Below are 26,380 nucleotides of genomic sequence, written 5' to 3'. Positions count from 1 at the left end.
CAAACACACACATTTGCCCAAAACTCACAGATCGATAAAGCCTCAAACATGTATTTACACGCAAAGTATTTCCTCAAGTCAATGAGTTCATCCTGAGAATATCAGCAACTTTTTCTATCAGTATTGAAAAGGGCTTTCTCACCAGCTCCAAACAGAAAGCAGATATTTCGGGAAAGTAGGACAAAAATTCTTTCCGTAGATTGACAAGATGTTGCAATATTTCAGACGATAGATTAATGTCCATGTTGTCTTCAACTAAAGATGAAAGGGTCTCAAATATTGCAAAATTTCCTTTCTTAGCTTTTCGTTACCACTTTTTTTTTTCTAAACCTAAATTTAAACTATTTTTTTAATTTCTATCCCAGAAGACGTTATTTTGGAAATTTATCTATTTATACTTGTTTACTATGTATTAATTATAAAAAAATAATAGGCCTACTACGTGCACTAATTATTCCTGTAGTGACACTGTCATGAACACAATAAAGTGCCTGTTACGTTGGAAATACTTTGACGCTTTTCAGTCTGTATATTTAGAAGTGTTAACCACCAATTTCGCTTTCGCTTGGTTTTCCAATCGCACATAAACCACTTGCCTTGCCACGTTTTATCTCAAATGCCCTGCTTTAACGCAGTAAACATCACGCGACTTTTTACGCATTGTGACGTAACACGAACAGTTAGTGGTATCCATTAAAAACAAGTTAAACGCATATAGGAAGAATGTTAAATACTATAGTTAGATGCTAATTTGTGACAGGCACAAATAAAACTAAATTTTAAATAAATCAAGCTTTTTAATAATGGTCTATGGCCCATCTCAAATGCTTCCATGGCCCACTGGTTGAGAACCGCTGTGTTAATATATATTTTCTCTTATATTTTACTGTGAATGTTTTTCGATAGCCTGTAGTGTTTCGTAATATAGAAGTTAAAAAACTTCTGGGAAAATATTTTGCACTTTAAGAACACAAATATATATGCATTTACTCAATTAGGCCTACTTCAAAGATATATGCGTAACGTTTTATATAGACTACAGAAATATAATTTTTACAATTTATTTCTAGAATAAAATATTATATTTGTCTACTATCTTCAAAAAACGATCAAAACATTTAGTTTGCATTTAATTAAAGATATATTTTGTTTTTATAGAAAAACATACCCACATGATATTATAGGGGCTGTCCAGGACTCCAAATAACCATTCATAACAGCGTAGAAAAAACACTACTGCTGTAAAAAACTAACCCAGTGTGTTTAGTATGAATGATGTCACATTAACATGTTATAGGGTGCATTAAGCCGTTCATTTTTTGCAGTCTTTTTGGTGAAGAATTTCTAAATGGGAGTGATTTGTTGATAATAATTATTCGTTTGCGAAATATTGCGTAACTCAATGAATTTTAAAGCATTTTTATTATGATGTATTTTCTTCTGTCGGGTTGTATTAGTTTAAAGTTAAACAGTGTTTTTTCAAATACATTTTCTTTTGCTATTTGCTTTATAGAAATTGTGGTGAACCCCAGGAGCGGATCTAGGGGGGCGATATGGGTATGCCCCCTCCCGCAAACTAAAAAAAATGTACATTTTTTTAACTCAAATGCAGCTTATTTTCGCGCTTCCTTAGGTAATATGGCCTATTTTCGCAAAAATAAGACATATTTTTAAGCTTTGTAGCAATTATGGTAGATCAGGCCTGCACAACTCGAAATGTTACCAGGTCCACAACAAGCAAAAAAAAACAAAAAAACACTGTTCCTGAAGTCATTATGATGGTGCGAGATTTATCTCATTTGTGACTGCAAGCGAGCATGCTCTGGGTATTATAAGCCCATGATTTTTAAGGCCTTTGATGCCTCATTTACTTTTCAGACGGTGTGAGATAACCGTCATGTAGTCCACATAAAGTTACTAGCATGCAGAGAGTAACTTTCTAGAATGACCTTTTGCGCCAAGGTTATTATGTCTGCTATTTAGGGAACCCATCTAATGTGGACTAGGCGATGTAATTTGTTTTCGCGTTTTTGAGATTAGCACCTTACCCCCTTTTAATCGGTATTCTAGAGCAAAATACTCTAGGCAACTAACTTCAGTTTTGCGATTTGAAATTCGAACTGCGTTTTAAGACGATCATTTTCTGCATTATAGGCTATTCCAAATGGTTTTCATTGTTTGTTTATTGTGCCTTTTAAGTACCATTTCAGACGTTACATCGTGTCGTACAACCAGCTACCTCTGGAGTAGTTCGTTGGCCGCCAAGACAAGGAATTCATGAAACCTCTTCGCTCTATCGTGATCGGATCCTGGGAAGATTTTAAAGAAGAAGCGCGGCCAAACGAACTGCTAGGAACTGTTTTCGCGTTCCTGGGGAAGGGGGATGGTGTAGCAACCAGCGTCTGTATTTGTTATTTGCAGTACTGTGTTTGTTGTGCGTATGCTAAAGTCTTTCTGGCGTATTTCCTGTTCCCTGCATCCTGCTCGTTAACTGGCTAGTTTCAATCCCCAACGCATTCCCTTGTACTGCAACGTTAGTTGTATCCGAAGTCTGCAAAACGTCAGTCAACAATGCACGCCTTACTGGCAACACGTGTTTTTACTGCGCTGTAAGCTCTTTTATTGAAAGCGAAATATGCTAAATTATGTGAATGTACAAGAAATCTATAAGCGACCTGACAGCATGCTCTTTAAATTACAATGGCAGATTGTTTTAGTTTCGATTTAGTGGAGTCAGAGCACGGTGGTCATGTCTCCCCTGTTGAAATATACAAACTTTAGCATTTTGTTGTTGCGGCACCTGTATAATTATATTTGTTTAGACCTGGTGTTGATATGTTTGGATGGAGCAAAAATTGCAACAGGTGCTAACAGAGAGGCATACACTGCCTCCAGGATTCGCAATTAAATTTGCTGCGGTAAAATATGTTGTGTTGTAAGAGCAATAAGTTTTTTTGCTAAGAGAAGCCTCTTACTAAAAGGCAAGTCGCATGCGCCTAGTTTTACTACGACAAGCCACTTCGCACTATGAACTTTGCACGCACTGGACAATAAAGCGCAGCAGGATGCCAGCAGCCGCCACGTCGCGACGCGACACGAGCTGAATAAAGCAAGTGATATGAAAGCATTCTGTATTGAAGTTTTGTTTCTGTCGCTAGATAGGAGTAGATAGCTGTTATAAACTAAAACGATGACGTCACAATATTTCAGGTTTTTGCCCCCCAAGCAAAGGCCCCTGGGGGTGCAGCCTCATAAACTTCTACAAAGCACCTACATACCACTCTACGCCATGTCTGAAAATTGGAAGGTTCTACGATGTATACTTTTTCTATAAAGCTTCGGACAAAAATCGGTCTGAAACATGCCATAGGAAACCATAGGAAACCATAGGAAACCAAAAAAGAACTAGACGGGGGTGCGGTTGTTGTATATTTTGTCAGGGGGTATATTTTCAGGGCTTAGTGTTTATTTTCAATTTTTACTTTATTTTGATTTTTTTTTTTTTAATTTTTTTTTTAAATATTTTGTATTGTGTACTTTATATTATATATTTTGTTTTTCATTTTCCTTAACTGGTTTCTGCAAGCAAAAACAGATATGGGCCGAAAACTTCCCCACTTAACTTATGCCTTTGATGCGAAAGGGGTTCAAATATGGCGTAGATTTTGGGGAATGATCGAAACATATATTTGATAAATAGAATTTACGTAGATAATGCGTATGGCCATTTTATGACATTTTGACCAGCTTACGTGTTTGAAAATCAAATATTATCATTCTCTTAAAGACTAAAAATGGTTTAATGTCTATGGTTTGCTATGCTTTTGCAAACTTTTACTCGGTAATTTTTTACCATGGCTTGGTCCGAGCAATCACTGTTAAAACAGGCTTTAAATCTGTAGTTTCAAACAATATGAAAAACACTATTATGTGCTCAATACGCAAACTATTAAATCGAAAGTTTTGCTAGATGTTTAGGCCTGATGTTGGTATGCTGGTTGGAGCAAGATGCACAACAGGTGCTAACAGAGAGGCGTAGACGGCCTCAAGATTTCGCATTTAAATTTGCGGCGGTAAATACACCCTATTGACACTTGATTATTAGGCGAAGCTTATCGCGAAGTTATTGGTCTCCCGAAAAAAAGCTAACGCTGCATTGAAAGCAAGCATTATAAATGAGTCGCCGATATTCTGCTTTGAACATCTCTACTCGCAATGCTTCCCTCCGTTAATTGTACGGTGGGTGAAACTTTATTCACGGCCTTACCTCTTTGTGTATTACCGCGACAATACGATGATATACGATTTGAAGAATATTTGAAAAAATCGTATTTGGAGAATATTTGCTATTTGCACCTGTATGGTATGTTTCTCCAATCCAACATATCAACACACAATTTTAAGTTGTGTAGGCCTGGTGTTGATATGTTGGATTAGAGTTGCCACCAGAATTCGCATTTAAATTTGCGGCGGTAAAATAAGTTGTTTCTTAAGAGCATTAAGTAATTTTACTAAAGAGAAGCCTCTTTTCAAAATGCAAGTCGCACGAGCCCAGTGTTGGACGAGCCACTTCGCACAATGAAAGTCTCACGCGCGGGACAATAGAGCGCAGCAGGCGGTGAGTCGCTTCGTCACTTCACAAGCTGGACAAAGCAAGCGAATATGAACGAATTCTGTATGAAAGTTTTTCTGCTGCTAGATGGCAGTTGTTAGCTACAAAGAGCTAAAACGCAATATTTCAGGTTTTTGCCCCCAAAGCAAAGGTCCCTGGAGGTGCAGCTTCATAAACTTCTACAAAGCACCTACATACCACTCTACGCCATGTCTGAAAATTTGAAGGTTCTACGATGTCTACTTTTTCTATAAAGCTTCGGACAAAAATCGGTCTGAAACATGCCATAGGAAACCAAAAAAGAACTAAACGGGTGTGCGGTTGTTGTATATTTTGTCAGGGGGTATATTTTCAGGGCTTAGTGTTTATTTTCAATTTTACTTTATTTTAATTTTTTTTTTTTAAATATTTTGTATTGTGTACTTTATATTATATATTTTGTTTTTCATTTTCCTTAACTTGTTTCTGCAAGCAAAAACAGATATGGGCCGAAAACTTCCCCACTTAACTTATGCCTTTGATGCGAAAGGGGTTCAAATATGGCGTATATTTTGGGGAATGATCGAAACATATATTTGATAAATAGAATTTACGTAGATAATGTTTGAAAATCAAATGTGTTTGAAAAGCAAATATTATTATTCTCTTAAAGACTAAAAATGGTTTAACGCCTATGGTTTGCTATACTTTTGCAAACTTTTACTCGTTAATTTTTTACCATGGCTTGGGTCGAGCAATCACTGTTAAAACAGGCTTTAAATCTGTAGTTTTAAACAATATGAAAAACACTATTATGTTCTCAACACGCAAACTATTAAATGGAAAGTTTTGCTAGATGTTTTGGCCTGATGTTGGTAGTATGCTGGTTGGAGCAAGATGCACGACAGGTGCTAACAGAGAGGGTAGACTGCCTTAAGATTTCGCATTTAAACTTGCGGCGGTAAATACACCCTATTGACACTTAATTATTAGGCGAAGATTATCGCGAAGTAATTGGTCGCCCGAAAAAAAATAACGCCGCATTGAAAGCAAGCATTATAAATGGGTCGCCGATATTCTGCTTTGAACATCTCTAATCGCAATGCTTCCCTCCGTTAATTGTACGGTGGGTGAAACTTTATTCACGGCCTTACCTCTTTGTGTATTACCGCGACAATACGATGAAATACGATTTGGAGAATATTGGAAAAATCGTATTTGGAGAATATTTGCTATTTGCACCTGTATAGTATGTTACTCCAATCCAACATATCAACACGCAATTTTAAGTTGTGTAGGCCTGGTGTTGATATGTTGGATTAGAGTTGCCACCAGATTTCGCATTTAAATTTGCGGCGGTAAAATAAGTTGTTTCTTAACAGCATTAAGTAATTTTACTAAAGAGAAGCCTCGTTTTAAAATGCAAGTCGCATGAGCCCAGTTTAGGACGTGCCACTTCACACAATGAAAGTCTCACGTGCGGGACAATAAAGCGCAGCAGGCGGTGAGTCGCTTCGTCACTTCACAAGCTGGACAAAGCAAGCGAATATGAACGAATTCTGTATGAAAGTTTTTCTGCTGCTAGATGGCTGTCGTTAGCTACAAAGTGCTAAAACGCAATATTTAAGGTTTTTACCCCCCAAGCAAAGGCCCCTGGGGGTGCAGCCTCATAATCTTTTACAAAGCACCTACATATCACTCTACGTCATGTCTGAAAATTTGAAGGTTCTACGATGTCTACTTTTTCTATAAAGCTTCGGACAAAAATCGGTCTGAAACATACCATAGGAAACCATAGGAAACCATAGGAAACCATAGGAAACCATAGGAAACCAAAAAAGAATAACGGCAAAAACAAGATATGTCCCGAAAATAAATTTTCGGCCCATATAATAACGGCAAAAACAAGATATGTCCCGAAAATAAATTTTCGGCCCATATAACTAGACGGGGGTGCGGTTGTTGTATATTTTGTCAGGGGGTATATTTTCAGGGCTTAGTGTTTATTTTCAATTTTTACTTTATTATATGGGCCGAAAATTTATTTTCGGGACATATCTTGTTTTTGCCGTTATTATATGGGCCGAAAATTTATTTTCGGGACATATCTTGTTTTTGCCGTTATTATATGGGCCGAAAATTTATTTTCGGGACATATCTTGTTTTTGCTGTTATTCTTTTTTGGTTTCCTATGGTTTCCTATGGTTTGTTTCAGACCGACTTTTGTCCGAAGCTTTATAGAAAAAGTAAACATCGTAGAACCTTCAAATTTTCAGACATGGCGTAGAGTGGTATGTAGGTGCTTTGTAAAAGTTTATGAGGCTGCACTCCCAGGGGCCTTTGCTTGGGGGGTAAAAACCTGAAATATTGCGTTTTAGCACTTTGTAGCTAACGACAGCCATCTAGCAGCAGAAAAACTTTCATACAGAATTCGTTCATATTCGCTTGCTTTGTCCAGCTCGCGTCGCGACGAGGCGGCTGCTGGCATCCCTGCTGCGCCCTATTGTCCCGCGCGTGCAACATTTGTGTTGGAAGTGGCTTGCCTAGTAAAACTATGCACATGCGACTTGCCTTTCATAAAGAGGCCTCTCTAAGTAAAAAAACCTATTGCTCTTACAACACAAAATGTTTTACCACCGCAAATTTAAATGCGAATCCTACAGGCAGTGTACACATCTCTGTTAGCACATGTTGTAATTGTTGCACCATTTAAACATATCAACACCAGGTCTAAGCAAATATAATTATACAAGGGCCGCAACAACAAAAAGCTTAAGTTTAACGCATTCTTAACGACGACGTTACAAAGCTACGTCATAACATGGCGTCATAAATAAATAAATCTTGCGTTTATTGGATTTAAATTGGCAAAACTTTCAATATAAAACGTGGCTTATTAGGCACATAAACGTGTTTGCATATTGCTCAAAACTACAGATTTAAACTCTGTTTCAACAGTGATTGCTCAGACCAAGGCATGGTAAAAATTTACACAGTAAAAGTTGGAAAAAGTATAGCAAACCATAGACGTTAAATCATTTAGAGAGAATGAAAATATTGACTTTTTAAACATGCTAGCTGACCACAATGTAATAACATGGCCGTAAGCATTATCTACGTAAATTTTTATTGATCAAATGTATGTTTCGATCATTTGCCAAAATCTACGCCATATTTGAATCCCCTTCGCTTCAAAGCCATAAGTTATTATATTATTATACACAACTTATAATTGTGTGTAGATATGTTGAATTGGAGTAACATACAGAACAGGTGCAAATAGCAAATATTCTCCAAATACGATGTTTCCAATATTCTCCAAATCGTATTTCATCGTATTGTCGCGGTAATACACAAAGAGGTAAGGCCTTGAATAAAGTTTCACCCACCGTACAATTAACGGAGGGAAGCATTGCGAGTAGGGATGTTCAAGGCAGAATATCGGCGACACATTTATAATGCTTGCTTTAAATGCGGCGTCAGCATTTTTTGGGGCGACCAATTACTTCGCGATAAGCTTCGCCTAATAATTAAGTGTCAATAGGGTGTATTTACCGCCGCAAGTTTAAATGCGAAATCTTAAGGCAGTCTACGCCTCTCTGTTAGCACCTGTTGTGCATCTTGCTCCAACCAGCATACCAACATCAGGCCTTAACTTATCTAGCAAAACTTTCGATTTAATAGTTTGCGTATTAGGCACGTAATAGTGTTTTTCATATTGTTTGAAACGACAGATTTAAAGCCTGTTTTAACAGTGATTGCTCGGACCAAGCTATGGTAAAAAATTACCTAGTGAAAGTTTGCAAAAGTATAGCAAACCATAGGCGTTAAACCATTTTTAGTCTTTAAGAGAATGATAATATTTGATTTTCAAGCACGTAAGCTGGTCAAAATTTAATAAAATAGCCATATGCATTATCTAAGTAAATTCTATTTATCAAATATATGTTTCGATCATTCCCGAAATTCTACGCCATATTTGAACCCCTTTCGCATCAAAGGCATATTTTAAGTGGGGAAGTTTTCGGCCCATATCTGTTTTTGCTTGCAGAAACAAGTTAAGGAAAATGAAAAACAAAATATATAATATAAAGTACACAATACAAAATATTAAAAAAAAAATTAAAAAAAAAAAAATTAAAATTGAAAATAAACACTAAGCCCTGAAAATATATCCCCTGACAAAATATACAACAACCGCACCCCCGTCTAGTTCTTTTTTGGTTTCCTATGGTTTCCTATGGTTTCCTATGGTTTCCTATGGTTTCCTATGGTTTGTTTCAGACCGACTTTTGTCCGAAGCTTTATAGAAAAAGTAGACATCGTAGAACCTTCAAATTTTCAGACATGGCGTAGAGTGGTATGTAGGTGCTTTGTAAAAGTTTATGAGGCTGCACTCCCAGGGGCCTTTGCTTGGGGGGTAAAAACCTGAAATATTGCGTTTTAGCACTTTGTAGCTAACGACTGCCATCTAGCAGCAGAAAAACTTTCATACAGAATTCGTTCATATTCGCTTGCTTTGTCCAGCTCGCGTCGCGACGAGGCGGCTGCTGGCATCCCTGCTGCGCCCTATTGTCCCGCGCGTGCAACATTTGTGTTGGAAGTGGCTTGCCTAGTAAAACTATGCACATGCGACTTGCCTTTCATAAAGAGGCCTCTCTAAGTAAAAAAACCTATTGCTCTTACAACACAAAATATTTTACCACCGCAAATTTAAATGCGAATCCTACAGGCAGTGTACACATCTCTGTTAGCACATGTTGTAATTGTTGCACCATTCAAACATATCAACACCAGGTCTAAGCAAATATAATTATACAAGGGCCGCAACAACAAAAAGCTTAAGTTTAACGCATTCTTAACGACGACGTTACAAAGCTACGTCATAACATGGCGTCATAAATAAATAAATCTTGCGTTTATTGGATTTAAATTGGCAAAACTTTCAATATAAAACGTGGCTTATTAGGCACATAAACGTGTTTGCATATTGCTCAAAACTACAGATTTAAACTCTGTTTCAACAGTGATTGCTCAGACCAAGGCATGGTAAAAATTTACACAGTAAAAGTTGGAAAAAGTATAGCAAACCATAGACGTTAAATCATTTAGAGAGAATGAAAATATTGACTTTTTAAACATGCTAGCTGACCAAAATGTAATAACATGGCCGTAAGCATTATCTACGTAAATTTTTATTGATCAAATGTATGTTTCGATCATTTGCCTACGCCATATTTGAACCCCCTTCGCTTCAAAGCCATAATTTATTATATTATTATACACAACTTATAATTGTGTGTAGATATGTTGGATTGGAGTAACATACAGAACAGGTGCAAATAGCAAATATTCTCCAAATACGATGTTTCCAATATTCTCCAAATCGTATTTCATCGTATTGTCGCGGTAATACACAAAGAGGTAAGGCCGTGAATAAAGTTTCACCCACCGTACAATTAACGGAGGGAAGCATTGCGAGTAGAGATGTTCAAAGCAGAATATCGGCGACACATTTATAATGCTTGCTTTAAATGCAGCGTCAGCATTTTTTCGGGCGACCAATTACTTTGCGATAAGCTTCGCCTAATAATCAAGTGTCCGCTGCAAATTTAAATGCGAAATCTTAAGGCAGTGTACGCCTCTCTGTTAGCACCTGTTGTGCATGTTGCTCCAACCAACCTACCAACATCAGGCCTAAACAACTAGTAAAACTTTCGATTTAATAGTTTGCGTATTGAGAACATAATAGTGTGTTTCATATTGTTTAAAACTACAGATTTAAAGTCTGTTTTAACAGTGATTGCTCGGACCAAGCCATGGTAAAAATTTACCGAGTAAAAGTTTGCAAAAGTATAGCAAACCATAGGCGTTAAACCATTTTAAGTCTTTGGGAGAATGATAATATTTGTTTTTCAAACACGTAAGCTGGCCAAAATGTAATAAAATGGTCATACACACTATCTACGTAAATTCTATTTATCAAATATATGTTTCGATCATTTCCCAAAATCTACGCCATATTTGAATCCCTTTCGCATCAAAGGCTTAAGTGGGGAATTTTTCGGCCCATATCTGTTTTTGCTTGCAGAAACAAGTTAAGGAAAATGAAAAACAAAATATATAATATAAAATACACAATACAAAATATTAAAAAATAAAAAGTATTAAATAAAAAAAAAAATGAAAATAAAAATAAAACATAAAAAATTAAAAATTAAAACAAAAATCAAAAAAAACTAAATAAAAAAAATAAATAATAAAAATAAAAACATTAAAAAATAAAAATATTGAAAAATAAAAATAAATAATTAAGTCAATCAAAAATATTAAAAAAAAAATTGAAAAAAAAAAAAAATTAAAAATTAAAAAAAAAATAACACTAAACCTTGAAAGTATACCCCCTGACAAAATAAACAACAACCGCACCCCCGTCTAGTTCTTTTTTGGTTTCCTATGGTTTCCTATGGTTTCCTATGGTATGTTTCAGACCGAGTTTTGTCCGAAGCTTTATAGAAAAAGTAGACATCGTAGAACCTTCAAATTTTCAGACATGGCGTAGAGTGGTATGTAGGTGCTTTGTAAAAGTTTATGAGGCTGCACTCCCAGGGGCCTTTGCTTGGGGGGTAAAAACCTGAAATATTGCGTTTTAGCACTTTGTAGCTAACGACAGCCATCTAGCAGCAGAAAAACTTTCATACAGAATTCGTTCATATTCGCTTGCTTTGTCCAGCTCGCGTCGCGACGAGGCGGCTGCTGGCATCCCTGCTGCGCCCTATTGTCCCGCGCGTGCAACATTTGTGTTGGAAGTGGCTTGCCTAGTAAAACTATGCACATGCGACTTGCCTTTCATAAAGAGGCCTCTCTAAGTAAAAAAACCTATTGCTCTTACAACACAAAATATTTTACCACCGCAAATTTAAATGCGAATCCTACAGGCAGTGTACACATCTCTGTTAGCACATGTTGTAATTGTTGCACCATTCAAACATATCAACACCAGGTCTATACAAATATAATTATACAAGGGCCGCAACAACAAAAAGCTTAAGTTTAACGCATTCTTAACGACGACGTTACAAAGCTACGTCATAACATGGCGTCATAAATAAATAAATCTTGCGTTTATTGGATTTAAATTGCCAAAACTTTCAATATAAAACGTGGCTTATTAGGCACATAAACGTGTTTGCATATTGCTCAAAACTACAGATTTAAACTCTGTTTCAACAGTGATTGCTCAGACCAAGGCATGGTAAAAATTTACACAGTAAAAGAGTTGGAAAAAGTATAGCAAACCATAGACGTTAAATCATTTAGAGAGAATGAAAATATTGACTTTTTAAACATGCTAGCTGACCAAAATGTAATAACATGGCCGTAAGCATTATCTACGTAAATTTTTATTGATCAAATGTATGTTTCGATCATTTGCCAAAATCTACGCCATATTTGAACCCCCTTCGCTTCAAAGCTATAAGTTATTATATTATTATACACAACTTATAATTTGTGTGTAGATATGTTGGATTGGAGTAACATACAGAACAGGTGCAAATTGCAAATATTCTCCAAATACGATGTTTCCAATATTCTCCAAATCGTATTTCATCGTATTGTCGCGGTAATACACAAAGAGGTAAGGCCGTGAATAAAGTTTCACCCACCGTACAATTAACGGAGGGAAGCATTTCGAGTAGGGATGTTCAAGGCAGAATATCGGCGACACATTTATAATGCTTGCTTTAAATGCGGCGTCAGCATTTTTTGGGGCGACCAATTACTTCGCGATAAGCTTCGCCTAATAATTAAGTGTCAATAGGGTGTATTTACCGCCGCAAGTTTAAATGCGAAATCTTAAGGCAGTCTACGCCTCTCTGTTAGCACCTGTTGTGCATCTTGCTCCAACCAGCATACCAACATCAGGCCTAAACTTATCTAGCAAAACTTTCGATTTAATAGTTTGCGTATTAGGCACGTAATAGTGTTTTTCATATTGTTTGAAACGACAGATTTAAAGCCTGTTTTAACAGTGATTGCTCGGACCAAGCTATGGTAAAAAATTACCTAGTGAAAGTTTGCAAAAGTATAGCAAACCATAGGCGTTAAACCAATTTTAGTCTTTAAGAGAATGATAATATTTGATTTTCAAACACGTAAGCTGGTCAAAATTTAATAAAATAGCCATATGCATTATCTAAGTAAATTCTATTTATCAAATATATGTTTCGATCATTCCCCAAATTCTACGCCATATTTGAACCACTTTCGCATCAAAGGCATATTTTAAGTGGGGAAGTTTCGGTCTGAAACATACCATAGGAAACCAAAAAAGAATAGCGGCAAAAACAAGATATGTCGCGAAAATAAATTTTCGGCCCATATAAATATAATAACGGCAAAAACAAGATATGTCCCGAAAATAAATTTTCGGCCCATATAACAAGATATGTCCCGAAAATAAATTTTCGGCCCATATAATCACGGCAAAAACAAGATATTTCCCGAAAATAAATTTCCGGCCCATATAATAGCGGCAAAAACAAGATATTTCCCGAAAATAAATTTCCGGCCCATATAATAACGGCAAAAACAAGACATATAATTATATAATTGTAAAGTCTGTCCCGAGCGGTATCCTGTTGAAATATATGCCAAACGAACCTATTTTAAATATCCTGATGCCACATACAGCATAGGATCAACAAAATGATTATAAATTTAAATACTGTGATGGAGTTTAGCGCCCCGTGAACCAGTGATTATAGGCATATAGACAAGTTGTTCACATGCAGCTCTTTATGTAAAAGTCGTCGCGAATATACCCATGTTTGCAATGCTATTGGTGGTTATCAAAGTATGCTTCAAATATGACCATTGATCTCTTGACTGGTTTGCTCGCGTAAAATGCAAGCTTAAACGCTATATTTTACGATTATTATAGTTGTCAAAGGCGCTTTTAGACCACAGTTTTAACGACCTAATACAGCCAAATGTTTAGTAATATATATGACGAAACAAGCTCTAAAATGTTCGGAACCAAACCTAATCCTGTCCAAATACGACCTAAAACAGTTGGAAGAGCGTATGGTACGATCGGGGGCAACCGGTCCGACATTGAACGTTTTGGTATCGACAATTGGACGTCCTAGTTTGAACGGCGCCGTTGGCCCCGGACTGTTTGTATCTGTTTGGGGGTCAGGGGTGTGTAATAGGCGGGGTTAGGAGTTAGATACAATGTTCTTCGTATTCTGGCCGTTTAAGTTATTAAGTTATGTTATGCACATCAAACGCTTCACGAATGAAGAAAACATTATCCAACCCAATTGTTACTCATAAATGCCCAAAGGGGGCGGTACCATCCTAATAGTTGATCAGTTGTATATCACTAACTTAATTCAACGAAACTCTTGAACCTTCATAATACGTAATGAAATGCACAACCATAGTATAATACTTTTTTTAACACACGCGTAATAATGCGCTAAATTAACGAAAGATCCTTATGTCGAAAATAACTGTCACAATACTTTTCCTTGTTATTTAGCGCATATTCGTAGTGGGGAATGGGAAATTAGTAAACATTGAAGTTAAAGTTAAATAAAACAATATCAACAAAAGTATAGAGAAAGAAAATAAAATCTTGCAGGTTTGTAGTTAATATCTGGTTGTAAAAATTACGATATGGGCAAGGAATTTTAGAAATGTGCATCGACGCATTACGCATTACATATTTCATATTATTGAACTGAATGGACAAAAATGCCAGTTAATGGGTTCACAGAAAAGCGTTGGTATTGGCACAGCGGAAAGTTTGTACAAAACACGCGTATTTGACAAGTATGAATTTCATCCAACATATTTTTTATATTTTATTTGAAAATCGTAATACGAGTAGCTTGTTTAACTGCTGTTTCATTTAATCAGAAAAACGTCCGACTAAATAGTCTAAAGAATGTCAAATGACGAAAAAATTTCCGACTTTGCAAAGAAGGTAATTTAAAATAATGTCTGCCGTAACGCAGTCAACTGGAACTTAGAAACATATTAAAACTTCAACAAACAATATATCTTGGGGCTAATATCGACAAATGAGAGGATAACATACAATAAACTTAAATATAGCATTCTCGGTTTCTCGTGAAAAGTTTGTAATATTACTGTGTCGGTGTTAATACATACCAAGCAGCAGATCAATTAAACAAAATAGAAGCGGTGAAACACAGCATAAGCATATTGCATGACAGCTTTTTATGACCTGGTAACAGTAGCAGCAGGCAACACATTTTTTTCGGAAAACAATCATTGTATCAAAGCGCTACGAATTGATTGCAAATAGAAAAGAGATGCGTCACACCGGTCTATGTATTGACCGATCTGAAGCATTGCTAAATGTTTCCCATTCCTCTTGTGAGTCTTTAGCTGCACGAGGTGCGCGACTGATTGGTGGCGTCACTGTAACATCACCATGTGAAGCAAGGTCAAGACCGTAAGGGCGTTGCTCATTGGGATGTTGTTGACGCGATTGGCGCTGAGGTGGTACCTGATGTTGTTGATTGAGCGAAGCCATCTCCATCGGTGGATACATCGCAACCGGATGACGAATGAAGTGATTTGCCCACTGTGGGGAAACTACGACTGGGCCAGGCCCGTAACTACCAGGTCTGTTGTATGGCATATACGTGACCGGCATCATGTATGCCTGGTTGTAAATGTGCTGACCAGTCACCTCTGCGCCTACAGAACGCCTCCTTGGTCCGTTACTCTCACTCAATAGCGAATCTCTCGAACTAAATGAAGTAGTAGTCCACGTTTCATAGCCGCTATCGTTGCGAATCGCTTGCCCTACTTCTTTCTGGTCTACGAGATTACGAGCCTGAATTTGTGAGCGACTTTGTTCTGGCTGGGGTTCAGCTCCATTAAATTCCTTGGATATCTGCTGTTGCTGAGAATGTGTAACCGCATGTTGGTATCCGCTGGATTGATGATTCCAGGATCGACCCAAAAAAGACGAATTGTTAACGTTGTTTCGCCCGATAGCTGCGTGATCGCGGGTTTCATAAAAAGCACCCGGCTGCATCGTATGAAACCTGGGCCGAGCTGACGGAGCTTGCGTGGCACCACTCACACTAGCGTTCATTTTAACATAACCAGGAACATTGCCGACAGTATGAGCAGATGGAATAATGTAAAATCCAGGTTCCGTTGCTTTATTATCTGAAACACGTTACAAATTAAAACAAAATGTTATTTTACGTCTTTAGAAATACTAAATCGCAGGATGCCTGGATATCACACAAACATGCTTTGTTTTGATGCAAATTAACATCAAACAATGCGCGTGCGACAGTTATACTATACATGCTAAAAAAGACGTTTCGCCTTGTCGTTTATAGCCTTATAGCAGTGTTTCCTAATCATTTTTACCGCAGGGCGCTCTTTTAAACCTCTAAAATGTTGCAGCGCACCGGTGAGCAAAGCGAGAGCAAACTTTTTCTGGTTATCTTGTTATATCTCTTGCGATTTGCTAGTAAGTTTATTTTGAACAACATCAACGTCGGAATACAACACAATTCGGATTACGACCAAACTAACACTAATAACTAGTTGTAATAACGTCTAAATCGGAATAAGTCCTAAACCCATCGGATATATAACCTAAACGGTCAGAATCAGGCCTATACAACCTTTTACTCCAAGCCCACTCCTAAGTAAATCACCAACTCCCCTAGTAATTTCAACCCTAACATAATTTCTAACTGCACCAATTATTCTACCCTGACCTCAAACAGGGGCAAACAACCCGGTGCAAAAACAGCGGCGTCCTTATGGCGCTGTTTAAAGTAGGGCGCCCAAACGTCGGCACCAAAACGGCCGATGCCAGACAGATGGTACCCTACCCTCTCCCCGCTGTTCAGGTGTTATTTTGGCCATTTAGGCCTTATAAGGATCAATTTAGGACTTATTTCGGCAGTTCTATGCCTTATTTAGACGATTTAGATCTTGTTCTGTGGTGGAGATCACTTCGTATTTGGCTTTATAGATTATCCTATTTTCGATATTGATGGTTCGTAGGTCTTATTGTGTGATCCCGGTATTTCATTATGCCGGATCTTTACACTACGACCACTAGATGAGAGAACACGCATACAAAAGCAACAACATCTTAATCCTAAAAATCCATATTAACACAGTATTAATATATTAACACAGTATAATAACGACATTATAAAGACAAGAATGCAGTAATAACCACGTTAGAATACGATCTAAAATTGTCCTAAATATGTAGGAATAAGTCTTAAATTTACCGGAGTAAAGCCTAAATGGAAAAAATAACGCCCAAAACTTTAATAGAGGTTTTGGGGGGAATAGAGGTTGGGGGGCACCATTTTGGCATAGGCCGTTTTGGGGTCGACATTTCGGCGCCCTAGTTTGAACGGCGCCGTTGTTTTGGCACTAGACTGTTTGCCCCTGTTTGGGGTAAGGGGCGGGCAATGGCTGGTATTCAAATTTGGGTTAGGGTCGAAATTGTTAGGGGTGGCGTTTGGAGTTAGGTAAAAGGTTGTAAACGTCTTATTCTGGCCATTTACGCGCAGACGGCGTTTTAAAATCTTTAGCGAGCACTTTTATTTCAAAAGAAATACTGTACCGCTATATTTAGGCCTACTATCAATCATGACTACAACAAATCATATGTACAACCTGTAATACACCTTACAACCTCCACATATAATTAGTAAGATCCTGCACATATAATTAGTTAGATTTTCCTTAAAAAAAGGTAAAAAGATATTTTAGCGCTAAAATTTGGAGAACACATACTTCAGGGGAAAACACAACGAAATAATATCCAAAACCGCAGTGAATGGGTATGGGACATTTAGACGATGCCGCCGCCGTGGCATGGCCGTTCTAGGGTCGACGTGCTACGTGTTATACGGCGGCGTTCGGGGACGCTATTTTGACACCGGACTGTTTGCCCTCGGTAGGTGTGATAGGGGATTGGGGTTTGTAATGGGTATGGGTAAAATTTGGGGTACAGAGTAGAATATTATGGGAAGTGGAGTCAGGGGGGTTGGACTATGTAAAACGTTGTTTATTTCTTACTTTATGCCGTTTAGGTCTTATTCCAAATACTAGCTATTGGTCCTATTTCGATGTTATTCCGAACTGTTTTTTATTCCGACGTTGACATATTCTATTTTTGGCCTTATTGATGGAATCCACTTTCTGTCACTAGTTAAATAAAAATAAGACAGAATTTGTTTAATATTTTTTTCATTTTCCGGAGGCGCATCTGGCAACTTTTGCACGGCGCACCGGTTAAAAAACGCTGGCCAATAGGGTAAAAGTCCCATAACTTGAATTAGCACTTCGACATCAAGAAACTGTATTGTGGCATCAAAATAACTAATTCCAAGCGAAACAGGTTTATACCAACACCAAAGCAGCAAAGTGATTCGGATTTCGGATAGCAATATGTTTCTACAAATCTAACCTTTTTTATTAACTAATTGCGTACTTTTTATCGAATTCTGCCGTGTATTTCGGGTAATTGGAACAGATATAATTTAATGTTTTACCTCCATGGTTGCGCCTAATTGTACAAACGGAAATGGCAAGTTTAAATAAAGGCCTGTTGCTGCGGCGACACATTTATAGTGGTAACTTTAAATGTAGCCTTTTAGTGCGGGTCTGCGTTTTTTCGGACAACTAATTACTTCGCGTCTCGCGATAACGTTCGGGAATGCCAATGGTGTCAATCAAAGCGGTATTGGGCGGGCGACTAACGTGTAATGCCAGGTGCAGAGCAATTGCCTTGACTGCGCGTTAAGTTGCAAAAGTAACATTCTCCCTAAAACGTGCTGGCCTCGGACAAAATGCGCTACAAAGTTACTCAACTCGAGGTAAACTTTAGGCCAATATTCAGCAAGGTTATACGCAGCGCAATTGTCAAGTATTGGTTACAGTCATTGTTCTTTGTGTCATTTTATTTTGCGTCCTGTTGGCTATGTGTGTCAGTCCCTGACGAAGGCTTGCCGTATAGTAAGCCGAAACGTTGGTTGAAGAAATATATGCCAGACGAACCTATTTTAAATATACTAAGCCTGGTAGCAACAGCATATTTAGTCATTGTAACGTTGTATTTTTTGCTGTACATTATTTTACTGCCTAACATATCACGTTAGTCCAAAAAAGTAGAAATGATAAACAAAAATGTTTAAAAAACAGGACAGAATTGCTGAAAACAGTTCATTGCGTAATGTTGTACTCACTATATTGGCAAAATATAAGTTTTGGCAACAACCTGGACATGTAGTGCAGTTTACACAACTGCTTCAAATGACAGTTGTTAAGAATGTTAAACATTTGGGACATTATTTTTTATTGTAGTTATACGATTTATTGCTTGACTGTGGGCCTTGTAGGGTACATTAAGATTAATTCCTCCCCAAACAAAATCGAGGTTGAATAATTTAATTGAAGTATGCTAGGATTTAACATTCTGGATTTGTTATTCTTTGGACGAGCCACTTCGCACAATGAAAGTCGCACGCGCGGGACAATAAAGCGCAGCAGGCATCGAGTCGCTTCGTCACTTCACAAGCTGGACAAAGCAAGCGAATATGAACGAATTCTGTATGAAAGTTTTTCTGCTGCTAAATGGCAGTCGTTAGCTACAAAGAGCTAAAACGCAATATATCAGATTTTTGCCCCCCAAGCAAAGGCCCCTGGGGATCAGATTTTTGCCCCCTAAGCAAAGGCCCCTGGGGGTGTAAGCCTCACAAACTTCTACAAAGCACCTACATACCACTCTACGCCATGTCTAAAAATTTGACGATGTATACTTTTTCTATAAAGCTTCGGACAAAAATCGGTCTGAAACATGCCATAGGAAACCATAGCAAACCAAAAACGAACTAGACGGGGGTGCGGTTGTTGTATATTTTGTCAGGGGGTATATTGTCAGGGCTTAGTGTTTATTTTTATTTAGTTTTAATTTTTTTTTGAAATTGATTTTATTTATTTATTTTTTTTTTTCAATTTTTTTTTTTCATATTCATTTTTTAATTTTAATTTTTTATTTTTTTTGTGTTTTTTATTTTTATTTTTTTATTTTTTTTTTTATTTAATATTTTTTTTATTTTACACTTTTTATTTTTTAATATTTTGTATTTTGTATTGTGTATTTTATATTATATATTTCATCTTTTGTTTTTCATTTTCCTTAACTTGTTTCTGCAAGCAAAAACAGATATGGGCCGAAAACTTCCCCACTTTGATGCGAAAGGGGTTCAAATATGGCGTAGTATTTCGGGAATGATCGAAACATATATTTGATAAATAGAATTTGCGTAGATAATGTACATGGCCATTTTATTACATTTTGGCCAGAGCTTACGTGTTTGAAAACCAAATATTATCATTCTCCTCAAGACTTAAAATGGTTTAACGCCTATGGTTTGCAATACTTTTGCAAACTTTTACTCGGTAAATTTTTACCATGGCTTGGTCCGAGCAATCACTGTTAAAACAGACTTTAAATCTGTAGTTTTAAACAATATGAAACACACTATTATGTGCCTAATACGCAAACTATTAAATCGAAAGTTTTGCTAGTTGTTTAGGCCTGATATTGGTATGTTGGTTGGAGCAACATGCACAACAGGTGCTAACAGAGAGGCGTAGACTGCCTTAAGATTTCGCATTTAAACTTGCGGCGGTAAATACACCCTATTGACACTTAATTATTAGGCGAAGCTTATCGCGAAGTAATTGGTCGCCCCAAAAAATGCTGACGCCGCATTTAAAGCAAGCATTATGAATGTGTCGCCGATATTCTGCCTTGAACATCCCTACTCGAAATGCTTCCCTCCGTTAATTGTACGGTGGGTGAAACTTTATTCACGGCCTTACCTCTTTGTGTATTACCGCGACAATACGATGAAATACGATTTGGAGAATATTGGAAACATCGTATTTGGAGAATATTTGCTATTTGCACCTGTTCTGTATGTTACTCCAATCCAACATATCTACACACAATTATAATTTGTGTATAATAATATAATAACTTATGGCTTTGAAGCGAAGGGGGTTCAAATATGGCGTAGATTTTGGCAAATGATCGAAACATACATTTGATCAATAAAAATTTACGTAGATAATGCTTACGGCCATGTTATCACATTTTGGTCAGCTAGCATGTTTAAAAAGTCAATATTTTCATTCTCTCTAAATGATTTAACGTCTATGGTTTGCTATACTTTTTCCAACTTTTACTGTGTAAATTTTTACCATGCCTTGGTCTGAGCAATCACTGTTGAAACAGAGTTTAAATCTGTAGTTTTGAGCAATATGCAAACACGTTTATGTGCCTAATAAGCCACGTTTTATATTGAAAGTTTTGCCAATTTAAATCCAATAAACGCAAGATTTATTTATTTATGACGCCATGTTATGACGTAGCTTTGTAACGTCGTCGTTAAGAATGCGTTAAACTTAAGCTTTTTGTTGTTGCGGCCCTTGTATAATTATATTTGCTTAGACCTGGTGTTGATATGTTTGAATGGTGCAACAATTACAACATGTGCTAACAGAGATGTGTACACTGCCTGTAGGATTCGCATTTAAATTTGCGGTGGTAAAATATTTTGTGTTGTAAGAGCAATAGGTTTTTTTACTTAGAGAGGCCTCTTTATGAAAGGCAAGTCGCATGTGCATAGTTTTACTAGGCAAGCCACTTCCAACACAAATGTTGCACGCGCGGGACAATAGGGCGCAGCAGGGATGCCAGCAGCCGCCTCGTCGCGACGCGAGCTGGACAAAGCAAGCGAATATGAACGAATTCTCTATGAAAGTTTTTCTGCTGCTAGATGGCTGTCGTTAGCTACAAAGTGCTAAAACGCAATATTTCAGGTTTTTACCCCCCAAGCAAAGGCCCCTGGGAGTGCAGCCTCATAAACTTTTACAAAGCACCTACATACCACTCTACGCCATGTCTGAAAATTTGAAGGTTCTACGATGTCTACTTTTTCTATAAAGCTTCGGACAAAAGTCGGTCTGAAACAAACCATAGGAAACCATAGGAAACCAAAAAAGAATAACGGCAAAAACAAGATATGTCCCGAAAATAAATTTTCGGCCCATATAACTAGACGGGGGTGCGGTTGTAGTATATTTTGTCAGGGGGTATATTTTCAGGGCTTAGTGTTTTATTTTTTATTTTCATTTTTCATTTTTTTAAATTTTATATATTGTATTGCCTATTTTATATTATATATTTTATATTGTATATTTTATATTATATATTTTGTTTTTTATTTTTCTTAACTTGTTTCTGCAAGCAAAAACCGATATGGGCCGAAAATTTATCCACTTAACTTATGGCTTTGAAGCGAAAGGGGTTCAAATATGGTGAAGATTTTGGGAAATGATCTAAACATATATCTGATCAATAAAAATTTACGTAGATAATGCTTACGGCCATGTTAGTACATTTTGACCAGCTTACGTGTTTGAAAAGCAAATATTATCATTCTCCTAAAGACTTAAAATGGTTTAACGCCTATGGTAGTTTAACGCCTTTATGTCAAAAACGTTGCACGCGCAGGATAATAAGGCACAGCAGGGATGCCAGCAGTTGCCTAGTCGCGACGCGAGCTGAATAAAGCAAGTGATATGAAAGCATTCTGTATTGAAATTTTTCTGCCGCTAGATAGGAGTAGATAGCTGTTATGAACTAAAACGATGACGTAACACTTTTGTTTTTTGTCCCCCAATTGGAGGTGCCTAGGGGTGCAGCCTCATAAACCTCTACATAGCACCTTCATACCACTCTACGCCATGTCTGAAAATTTGAAAGTTCTACGATGTTAAGTTTTTCTATAATGCTCTGGACAAAAATCGGTCTGAAACATGCCATAGCAAACCATAGCAAACCATATGAAACCAAAAAAAAACAACGGCAAAAACAAGATATGTCCCGAAAATAAATTTTCGGCCCATATAATATAAATAGCGGCAAAAACAAGATATGTCCCGAAAATAAATTTTCGGCCCATATAACTAAACGGGGGTGTGGTTGTTGTATATTTTGTCAGGGGGTATATTTTCAGGGCTTGGTGTTTTTTTTTAATTTTAAATTTAAATTTTTTTTTTATTTTTTGATATGTTGTATTTTGTATTGCATATTTTATATTATATATTTTTTCCTTAACTTGTTTCTGCAAGCAAAAAAAGATATGGGCCGAAAACTTCCCCACTTAACTTCTGGCTTTGATGCGAAAGGGGTTCAAATATGGCGTCGTAGTATTTGGGAAATGATCAAAACATATATTTGATAAATAGAATTTACGTAGATAATGCGTACAAGCAGGGGCGTAGCGTGGGGGGTATCTAGGAGTCTTGACACCCCCCTTTGAAATCTCAGTAAACAAATATCACAAAACTAAAACCGTGATTGCTGCAATGTTACATCGCAAACATTGCACATGGCGTTGAAAACACGGCGGTGCTTATTTCCGCCAACACCTAATCTCCGCTCGTTATCGTTGTTTTATTTAGCATTTCGTCTGTCAACAACTCAAGTACTGTAGTAGTCTTAATCAAGCTTAATAACGAAAATATTTTTATTGTTGGGACAAACATTTTGGTACAGCAAACGTCTTCACCGCAGGTCGCTCTATTAAATGTTTTTAATTAGGCTCAATCTCGAAAAAGAGCGCTTGGCCGTCGCATTTCGAAACATAGATTAAAACGTCGGCGAACTATAGCTTCCCGCTAAACTGATAATAAATGGCCGTCTTACCGTAACTTCAGTAATAAGCCAGGTTTGTGTGGTTTCCTTGCTCAGTTTCAGCTGAATAATTTACTAATTATACAGAGTTTTTAAAAGGCGATTTTGAAGCCACGCTTCATACCATCGGTGAAATTAAACTACAAATATCACCAAATTTGTTTGATAAACATCGTTAAGTTTGGTGACAACAAAGTGCAGCAGTTTGTGATTGTTACGTCACAGAGGCTGTTCTGACACCGCAATTCCATAGCGTTTCGCGCGCAATTGAAATCACTTGACAATCGGACGTGAATAAGTCAACGAGGTGTTGCAATTTTTCTAACGTCAAATAGACGACTTTAAACAGCCGTAAGCTCCTAATAATCGCGGTTTTTAGCGTCTAGAATATACGAAACGTAAATTTTTTAGGGCTTTGCCCGTACTCGCTGGAGTTTGTTCACACCATACCCCAGGCCCCCTGGTTGGTTGGGTTACTGATCATGTGACACAGTGGCGTATCCAGGGGACTGGGGTTTTAAAAAAACTATTGTACCCAAAATCTAACGCAAAACTCCGATTTTGTCTTTTTTGGTCGACCGTAAACGCAATATATATTTTATCTCTTTCGATAATTGTTGAGGTTGGCTGATTAATTATCAAGTGTGAATTTGACAATTAACAGTTCGCTAAGTCAAACCGTCTTTCCTTTTTTACGCTAAAAAGTAGAAGTTAGGCGCAGCTAATGCTCCTTGCTGTTCGTTGTCTGCTCTAACATTAGATATTGGTTAACAACGGATTTTTTTGAACTGAATCAGATTCTTAAAAGGTGGTATAATGATGACTATCGTGCCTGTTTTAAAGTCGCCATTTTTATGTAATGATAGTTAACGCAAAATTGTTCTCTATAAGCATATTCCAAAACCACATATTTAGTGTGCAGTTGACACCACATATTTTCCCTCAACCGCAACTTGTATTTTAGCTGACTTGACACACAGCTAGCACAGATGTTGCGCTAATCGTCGCATAATAACTCCAGGGAAAAACGATCTTCGTTTAGTGTTGGCAAAAAGCAGGTGGCCAAACGCGTGCCGGTAATTTAACGCTAGTCCCGTACATGGAACTTAAGAATCTGCGCTGCTAAAAGTAAAAAAATTCGACTATCACACGTATTTTACGGTCTTGGTTTAGTTTTTCGCCTGGCAGGAGTGTCGACGACGCACGTGTTCTTTTGCTGTACGTTAGTTGTTTCTGATTAGAATGTTTTATGACGTCATTACAATCACTATTTTATGACGTCACATCCGCCACTGTTTAATGACGTCATTATTCATTAACGTCAGACGGAAAATAGGGGAATTCCCTAAGTTGAAAATTCGGGACACCCCCCTTTGAAACGGTCACGCTACGCGCCTGCGTACAAGAATGTTATTTCATTCTGGCCAGCTAACATGTTCAAAAAGAAAACATTATCATTCTCTTAAAATGGTTTGACGCCTATGGTTTCTTATACTTTTGCCAGCTTTTAATCAGGAAATTTCTACCATGTCTTTGTTCGAGCAATCACCGTCTAAACAGACTTTAAATCTGTAGTTTCGAGCAATATATAAAACAAGTTTATGTGCCGAATAAACCAACTTTTAAATTGAAAGTTTTGTCAATTTAAATCCAATAAACGCAGTGTTCTTAATATTTATTTTAGTATGACGCCATGTTATAACGTAGCTTTGTAACGTGCTCCCTAATAATGCATTCAGCTTTATGTGTTGCTTGCTGCGCCCTTGTACAATTTTAATTTTTTAAGGCCTGATGTTGATATGTTTGATTGGAGTAACATGCTCAACAGTGGCAAATAGAGAGGCGTACACTGCCACCAGATTTCGCATTTAAATTTGCGACGCTAAATATGTTATTTTGTAGGAGTGATAAGTTATTTTACTAAGTGAAGCCTCCTTTCAAAAGGCTAGTCCCATGCGTCCACTTTTACTAGACAAGCAACTTCGGACAATAAGTCTCACGCCTGGTGTTGATATGTTTGGATGGAGCAACAATTACAACAGGTGATAACAGAGAGGTGTACACTGCCTCCAGGATTCGCATTTAAATTTGTGGCCGTAAAATATGTTGTGTTGTAAGAGCAATAATTTTTTTTACTAAGAGAAGCTTCTTTCTTAAACGCAAGTGGCATGCGCCTAGTTTACGACAAAACATTTCACTGTATGAACTTTGCACGCGCCGGACAATAAAGCGCAGCAGGATACCAGCAACCGCCTCCCCGCGCCGCGAGCTGAATAAAGCAAGTTATATGAAAGCATTCTGTATTGAAGTTTTTCTGTCGCTAGATAGTAGTAGATAGCTGTTATGAACTAAAACGATGACTAACACTTTTGTTTTTTGTCCCCCAATTGGAGGTGCCTAGGGGTGCAGCCTCATAAACCTCTACATAGCACCTTCATATCACTCTACGCCATGTCTGAAAATTTGAAAGTTCTACGATGTTCACTTTTTCTATAATGCCCTGGACAAAAATCGGTCTGAAACATGCCATAGCAAACCATATGAAACCAAAAAAGAACTAGACGGGTAGGGGTGCAGCCTCATAAACCTCTACATAGCACCTTCATATCACTCTACGCCATGTCTAAAAATTTGAAAGTTCTACGATGTTCACTTTTTCTATAATGCCCTGGTCAAAAATCGGTCTGAAACATGCCATAGCAAACCATATGAAACCAAAAAAGAACTAGACGGGGGTGCGGCTGTTGTATATTTTGTCAGGGGGTATATTTTCAGGGCTTAGTGTTTATTTTCAATTTTTATTTTATTTTAATTTTTTTGATTTTTTTCAATCGATTCAATTTTTTTTATTTTATTTTATACTTTTTATTTATTTATTTTTTTTTTTATTTTATACTTTTTATTTTTTAATATTTTGTATTTTGTAATGTGTTTTTTATATTATATATATATTTTGTTTTTTATTTTCCTTAACTTGTTTCTGCAAG

General features: G+C 37.2%; 1 protein-coding gene across 3 annotated transcripts in view; it reads right to left on the bottom strand.

Moving 5' to 3' along the window:
* Positions 1–14,045: 14,045 nt before the first annotated feature.
* The window catches only part of LOC146148618 (uncharacterized), a 63,078-nt gene continuing 50,743 nt past the window's right edge, over positions 14,046–26,380 (bottom strand). For all 3 annotated transcript variants that reach the window (XM_083388412.1, XM_083388413.1, XM_083388414.1), the window contains exon 20: positions 14,046–15,808. In XM_083388412.1, coding sequence (XP_083244538.1) covers positions 14,943–15,808 — 866 coding nt within the window. In that variant the 3' untranslated portion in view covers positions 14,046–14,942. The remainder of the gene's footprint in view (positions 15,809–26,380) is intronic.

Source organism: Ascidiella aspersa, chromosome 4 (assembly GCF_963924565.1).
Source record: "Ascidiella aspersa chromosome 4, kaAscAspe10.2, whole genome shotgun sequence".
In the NCBI taxonomy this organism is placed as follows: Eukaryota; Metazoa; Chordata; class Ascidiacea; order Phlebobranchia; family Ascidiidae; genus Ascidiella; species Ascidiella aspersa.
This window is presented reverse-complemented; position numbering and strand designations above follow the sequence as displayed.